This window comes from Folsomia candida, unplaced genomic scaffold (assembly GCF_002217175.1).
Source record: "Folsomia candida strain VU population unplaced genomic scaffold, ASM221717v1 Fcan01_Sc020, whole genome shotgun sequence".
In the NCBI taxonomy this organism is placed as follows: Eukaryota; Metazoa; Arthropoda; class Collembola; order Entomobryomorpha; family Isotomidae; genus Folsomia; species Folsomia candida.
Window position 1 is genome coordinate 3,183,606 of NW_019091212.1, and position 7,713 is coordinate 3,191,318.

Consider the following 7,713-nt stretch of genomic DNA (forward strand, 5'->3'; position numbering starts at 1 on the left):
AGTTTTCCAAAAATTCTAATTTCGTTTTAATAGATAGAACAGACCCGCTGTAAAGGTGCCACTTAACCAATAAGTCAGACAGATTAAATTCAAATGTATGAAAAACGCATGAAATGCATGGAAATTTATCATGAAATAACATAACTGGTATATATGGCATTTATGTAGAAGCGAGTATAAGGAAATGCAGAACGCAACCAATGCAATTTATTTATTCAGATAGATTCTATAACTCATTCTTTCGCTGGTAAATAACGATACAATGCAAAATTGCTCGACCGTCTCATTTCTATGAAACGTAAACATTCGGATACAAAATCCAAATGAGGCAAAAATCAGCCGGGTTGGGTATGTGCTGGTGTTCTCAACGATGGAAATTTAAGGTTTCCTACTTACTAAACTCAAGTTTTAAGCTGAAGTTTTTCAAGTAACTTAAGTTAGTCGTCACAATTATAAAAAGTACAAATTAAAAGGAACATGCATGTGGCTGATTCCTTTTTCAAGTGAGAACATTAGGAAGGATTACGCATAAAGTTAACCAATTACTCGACCAGTAATTAATTATGCCGGTTGTTATGAGTGAATTGTGATTGTGTCATCTTTAATGTTATGGACATTGTGGAGACATACTGTAGTCAAAATGTCTGACCTTGCTGCAATCACGTACAATTTAAATCGTGTTCGAGAACTGGTCAGAGCGGCTGCAGATTGTCGATCTCAGGTGAGTTAACCTTGATCTTGCAATTTATAAATGGCAAATTATAAATATAATAATGGGAGTATTCATTACGAGTTCGTATGTTCGCATTTTTTAAATTGCCAACTAAATACTAGCCTTAGAGATGCGCAAGTTCGCAAATGAATTTTTAAACCATAATATTTTGCAAACTTGCGAACTTTGTTTTTTTGCTAACGATGCGAACTCGTAATACATACCCTGAATGTATACTTAACTGGTGTATAATTTGTTATAGGAGTTACAACAAGCATTCCCGATTCCAAGACTTGTCGCCGTGAGTAAGACCAAACCTAAGGAATGTATTATACAAGCTTACAAGGATGGACAACAACATTTTGGGGAGAACTATGTTCAAGAATTAGTCGACAAGGCGTCAGACCCTCAGGTAATGCTAGAAGATTGCCATTGCATGCACACTTTTTTAGTATAAGTTTGTTCATCCATGTTTTTGTAATGAAATACAATACTGATTATAGCTGCAACAAGAATGCTCAGATGTCAAGTTTCACTTTATCGGCCATCTTCAAAAGAATAAGATTTCTAAGTTACTTTCAGTCGTGGAAAAGCTCTTTGTCGTCGAAACTATCGATTCGGAAGGATTAGCCCAAAATTTAAATGATGCTTGTGAACGACGAGGAATTACAGAGCGATTAAACATTATGGTTCAAGTTAACACAAGTGGAGAAAGCAGTAAGTAATTAATTATCATCTTTAGGTATATTCATTTCTAAAATGTAATTATTTGGATGAGTAAATGAATATGAATCATATATGAATGAACATGTTTGTGCGAATCCTATAGCCAAGTCCGGAGTGCCACCAGAAAGTTGTGGAAAACTGGTCCAGTATATCGGCGAACGATGTCCGAAACTTAATTTCTTGGGGTTGATGACAATTGGAGCCTATGAGCATGATCATGAACCAAACAAAGATTTTATTGTGAGTACAAGGAGTACAATTTAGAATTTTGTGATTTTCTTAATTGTAGATTATCTTGCTTTGTCGTTGCAGATGTTGTCCGATATTCGTACCAAAATTTGCAACGAACTCAACATGAAAATTTCTGCAGTGGAGCTATCAATGGGAATGTCAGCGGATTATGAGGAAGCGGTACAATTATTAAACATCTCCTATTGATCAATATTTCTTGTAATTTGGTGCTTACAATATGTATTTTTCGCTTACAGATTCAACTCGGAAGTAGTAACGTTCGTGTTGGGTCCATTATTTTTGGGCCCCGTTTACCCCCTCCTACTTCTAGCTAAAGTAGTTTCCTGTGCAGGACTAAATTACTATGTTAGTTAAATTAAGGTCCTGTAAACCTGATTAAATTGTATCAAAAGATTTATTTCTTGAATTATACAGAATTTAAAACGAAGTCCATGGATAGCATGAACTAAAGAATTATTTGTAACTCATGGAGTCTTCCATCATAAAAGTTTAAATTAAAAGATTATTATAGAAAAATTCAAATTTTTGACATACAGAATTCTAGTCAAAATTATCAGAATTTACTTGAATATTTTAAAACCTTTGTAGGCACACAATGCAAATTAGTATTAATAACGAATGAATAATAAATTAGCATACGCATGACAAACCATGACCTTACATTATCCTCTAGATTCAAAATATCAGTTCTGTTTAGATTTGTCTGGGGCCTGGAGACGGTGTCTTTCATACAACAACACAAGGAACATATGTGGAACAGTTAGAAGCGTCATGTTGAGTATCCAAAAATATGGGTCGGTAAGGTCAGCTTGGTACCCTGCGGGCGCTTTACTGTCCAGGGCTGTCACGATAGACGTAAATATAGCCTGTGAATTTAACAAAATATGCATTAACCAAAAATTCATGTTACTTGTATGCAAAATTGTTCACTAATTTCACTTCACTTCTTCCTCCTTGAAAACAACCTCAAATTAAACAACTGCATTGAGTTGCACAATTCTTAAGACATTCAATCCAGAAATTTAACGAACGTGTCATTTAAGATAATTTTCTCTACGACGAGATATGCAAAGAAAGTCGTGAAACTTACCTGGTGAAAAATTCCAGCATTTACTACCGCCAAATCCCACAAGTACTGCGGTCTAGTTGCCCGACACGCGTACAAAAGGCACAGAACTTGGATGGGAAGGGAATAGAAGAAAAGTACGACACTCTGAATCTTGGCGAATGGTGCGGGATTATTATTCATGAGAGACGGGTCGTGGGCAGTGTACCATCTGAACATGTAGAACGTTGATCCGAGACTTAACTGCGAAAAAGACAAAATGTCATTAGTTAATTAGTTCGACCTATTGTCACAAATTGGGTAATCATTTTTTAACTACAATTATTTGGTTATTTTACTTATGATCATTAATGAGTGAGTGGGTGGTAGGAATTTGTGTCTCACTTTGACAAGATACGTAGTAATGGATTAGTAGGAATGAATGGGACAGTTTAGGAGTGAGGCAGAGTGAGACGCGTATTGTGCTTGCATACATTGCACGGGGTTTTGGTTCAGGAAATTAAATAACAAAAATGCATAAAAACTACGGATAGTATTATAAAAGTATATTAACTTACAAATGCTTTCGTAATTGTGAGCAAAATGGTGCAAATAAATCCAATAACGATGCCCCACTCGAAAAATTTAGCTAACCATTTACGACCGAAAAGCAGATAGGCTTCCTCTCCTTTCTCTCCTTCCTCTCCTTTCTCTACTTTCTCTACTTTCTTTCCTTTCTTTGGTTTCTCTACTTTCTCTACTTTCTCTTCTTCCTCTCCAGGCGTCGTAGCAGCAGATTCATTCCAGTTCGGCTGACAATCCTTTTTAAGTAAGCTAAATATATTGCAAAAAAAATCTGTATACCAAGAAATATAAATATGGCTTGAAAACGGTGTACAAAATATTAGAAATTTCTTACTAATACAGGACGTAACATGGGAACACGACATATGGAACGTTGAGGAAGGTGCAAAAAGTGGGGGAATGTTTTCCAGTGGCGACTCCCATGAGGAGAACAATCATCGAGTTGATTATCGCACTCACCCAGTAAATTCCGATCGTGTGCCAATTTTTTCTAAGGACACGATTCGCAAATTGGATTAATTAGGTCTGCACCTCACTATCAGTAACAAGTAAAGTTTGGTCTACCTGTTCGATATGCGATGAATTATAGCGAGGTACATGACATATAAACCAATCCCGTCGAACAAAGTGATCGCCGAGCCCCATGGAGAATTCAAGTATGGCTCCCCAAGTTCCAGATACCGCCACATGAAGCCCGTGATGTGACCGTAGTATTCCAGCGCGATGATGAGGTCGATCATACATGTGAAGATGAACAGCATGAAGACTATGAGAACGAGGAAGGGAGAGCAATGCGAGATTGATGAGAATATAAAGAATTAGTCCGGAAATGGGCAAGTGTTTTTGGCACGAGATTTAGCTTTTGGGTTTGGGATTTACTCGAGAAAAGTTTAATGTTTGGATTTGCACATACCAACTCCTATCCTGCTTGTCGTCTTGCTAAGTTTTGCACAGAGCCAGCCTATCGCGGCCATCATACCAAAGCCGGCCGTCATCATGACGAAGGGGCGATGCTGTAAGAAAAAGGTAACACATTATTACTTGATTGTAGCAATTTTTTTAAGATTCAATGCCGCATTAATTATTGGCAGATTTTATTCCAACGCTGCCAAACATACCCGTTATTACTTATTTTTCAATAAAAAAGGAGGATTCTTACCGCAGCATCGACCTTCCCAAACCCATTGTTGAAAACGTAGACAACCGGCCAGGCCAAAAAGCTCATCCAGAAGGATAACCACAAGTCGAAATAGCTGTCTCTTGGGGGTGGTGGGGCCATGTCGAAATTTTCTATGAATGTGCCCTTATTTAATTTCAGACGCTAAATTCTGTAGCTGGAGAACAAATTTGTGTTGCTGTCTCGATGATCAAAGTAGTAGTGCGATGCTTGTCAAGTATTCGCTTGGCTAAGTAAATGTCGGAATATATTCATAAATATGCATACGTCAAGTTGGGGATAGATAACTAAATGATAGTATTTACTTGGTAAGTGCACAGGTGGATGGATTTGGATAAGGATAAGTTCAATGGTCATGCAGATGTCTTCGAGTGTCTTTGTATGCATGTTGTGTGGTGGTGGTTAGGTTAGTCGCTAATGGTTCATGGTAGTCGATGGCCATTGTACATATGCACAGTTTTGATAAGAATAGTGACTGGTTTCACGTATTTACGATGTGTGTATGACTGAAAGTCCGATGGTTGAATTAGGCACTAAAAATATGAGCAGTTTAATAGATTTGTTCGTAGGTACATACAGAAGAGATGTAAATAAGAGATATTATACATAAGCTGCTGTTATCGTCGGTACAGATTTGCATAACCAAAAGAGACAGATTGGGATTTACTTATTTGACTCGTGTCGGATTTTGTGGTGCTAAATAAATATAACGTCACCCAAAATTCAAGCATCAAAATTCCTATTTGTTCTGGAAAGTTTCAAATGTTTCTTTAATAAGATTTCATTATTGACATAATTTGGTTACTAATTTTATTATGCTTGGCCTAATGAACTGATTAGCCATAAAATTAGATGCAAGTTAAGCAGTTGATACTGCGCTTTCATACTCGTGCTGCCCCAGTCTGGACATGTTTCGTCATTATCAAATAACTGTATTGTATTTACTATTTAATATCAAGTTATATCTCGCATTTTAAGAATGCAATGCAATTTCGTCAACGCTCCATTGCAAACTTTCACCATTACTGAATTTCTTTCCATTGCATTCACCTGACCCAACTTGGTCTCACCAAATGCAACGTGATATGATGTAGGTCAATGTTTCTTTATTGCAGCTTGACACAAAAGTTTCATTACGTCGTCGGTCCTGACACGAGTCTGGGCATTTATTTATAATGCGTGTCACCAGGTCCAAATTATGTAGGGATCTTCTACGAACACTGCACCAGAATTAATCTCCCCACCTTATCAGCTTAATTACCCTTATTGGTTTAGTACATAGATTTGTACCTGCCGAGCCGTGAGGCATTTCAACAACATCACCTCTCCGTTTCTTTAATTTCTTTCTTTCTTTTAGCCAGGCAGGCAAATGTTGGTTGGTATTTGGGTTCGTACACCCTCCTGCCGAGTCGGGATTCGATTTATGAGGAACAATTCTCCACGTTGCATGCACAGTTGTAGAACATGGTGGGGTGCATCACATCCCATATAAATTAACAATTAACCTTATCCTCCAGCCTGCCTGGTGTATTATTTCTAGCGTAAAATATACATGTATAGCAGACCTCTATACTTTTGCCAGTCTCACATTGTTTTGTTTACTACTGGACGTGCATATTTCATCAATTTTCCATTAGGTCACGGCCTAATCTTATCGCACTGTTATTCTACCCTCCTCAGAACAACGTTGATCACAATCAGTTTTATATTTTTGCAGTAAAAACGAGGCCAATATGCTGCTGAGACTGCAGCATTTTAATGGATATTTTTACGAGTGTCGTTCAATTGTCATTCCTCTCGTTTGTTGTTGCTTATTTCTTGCGTGGCAAGTTTACATTGATCTAATCACTGGAGAAATCTGAGAATTAAGAAGTCGGTAAGGTCTTTTAGGACGGGATAATGAGTTTGACACAGTATTCGTATACGTACGAACGTGTGTGCGTCTTAATTCGAGGAAGTAATTCACATTAGTAGTTCATGCATGACTTCTAATTGTCCTTGTCGTCGTGAAACGGCGGACGAATAAAGTGCGAGCAGAGAATAGGCTCCTTTTTTCTTGAGGCAAATGCACACAATTGAATCAATAATAGCTCGAAAACGAAAGGAGTCGTCATAACTGTTTGTACAAAGTAATGCTTGTACCATTATTGGGCGAGGGTGCGAATTGAGTCAATCAATGTGACTTTCCACAGTGAGTTAGACCCTGCTTGTGTGTGGTACTTGGCGAATTGATTCTCTAACCGAGTGGTCGTTGGTGCGAGTGAGTATCCAATAGAGCGGAAATGATGTGGAAATAATGCAGCGTTTGAGAAAATGGGGAGTAAATCAGGCTGGATGGACGGAAGAGCAATTCTCAAACTGGTTCATTTTCCATTCCGCCAACCAAACCGAAAGACCAAACCAAACCCTTCAGCTCAGTCAGATCAATTCATACACCGTGATTCCGGATCGGATCAGATCAATATTATATAAAATATAGCACTAGCCCAATTCATTCCATGTCCTTGGTTGGTGAGATAAGTTGGGACAGGTACATGATCCTTGCTCCACTTTTGGCCGGAATAAGAAGTGAGTTCCAGGAAATAAATAAGTGGGAGCAATATAAATAATGTCTCATGATTGGTTTGGGAATCTTGGTGGTGTGGTCGGTGGGGATCCACTTGCCAGTCCACTTGCGACACTATTTTTGTCCCTGCATTGTGCGAGAGAGAAGAGAATAATAACACGGCATGGCGATGATGGTGCAGTAATGTGCAGTTATGTCAAGGAAGTGGTGACAAAAGGTCTTCATCATCAATCGTCTAATAATACGAAGATTGCGGAGGAGAACGTGCCAATTATGTTGTAATCTCCCCGTGTGATCTTATTATTAGGATATGAGTGCAATTTCAATGAGAAAATTGTCGTCGTACATCAAAATTCATGAGACTTACTTTGTGCACAAGATTTATCCGAGCAGTTACGTAATTTTGCGAAGGGAATGTTGATATATACCACGTTTTGCCAATTTTTGACCACCATGTGCGAATTCACATCGAATCTACGTAGTCTAGTATTTTCCATTTCAATTTTGCAATAATTTTTTTTTTTTTTTATTAACATAACGCACGAATTTATTCCAATTAATTAAGTTAAATCAGCAATTACATATTTCATGTCATGGATGAAAACCGTTTATTCGTGTGTAGAAAAATGTTAATTGGATATTTCTTCGAC

The 7,713-nt window shown here is 37.8% G+C and overlaps 2 protein-coding genes across 2 annotated transcripts; one reads left to right on the plus strand and one right to left on the minus strand.

Annotated features, from left to right (window-relative positions):
* The first annotated feature begins 315 nt into the window (after positions 1-315).
* LOC110858096 (pyridoxal phosphate homeostasis protein) lies at positions 316-2,117 on the plus strand. Its single transcript, XM_022106760.2, has 6 exons — positions 316-721; positions 975-1,124; positions 1,216-1,429; positions 1,542-1,678; positions 1,751-1,849; positions 1,927-2,117. Exons 1-6 carry the CDS (start codon positions 605-607, stop codon positions 2,002-2,004), a joined length of 795 nt encoding a protein of 264 aa, XP_021962452.1. The 5' UTR covers positions 316-604; the 3' UTR covers positions 2,005-2,117.
* On the minus strand, positions 2,103-4,707 carry LOC110858095 (transmembrane 6 superfamily member 1). Its single transcript, XM_022106759.2, has 7 exons — positions 4,480-4,707; positions 4,234-4,333; positions 3,885-4,086; positions 3,655-3,810; positions 3,314-3,569; positions 2,781-2,999; positions 2,103-2,556 (listed from the first exon to the last, which is right to left on the minus strand). The coding sequence occupies exons 1-7, from the start codon at positions 4,597-4,599 to the stop codon at positions 2,374-2,376; spliced, it is 1,236 nt and encodes a 411-aa protein (XP_021962451.1). The 5' UTR covers positions 4,600-4,707; the 3' UTR covers positions 2,103-2,373.
* Positions 4,708-7,713: the final 3,006 nt, after the last annotated feature.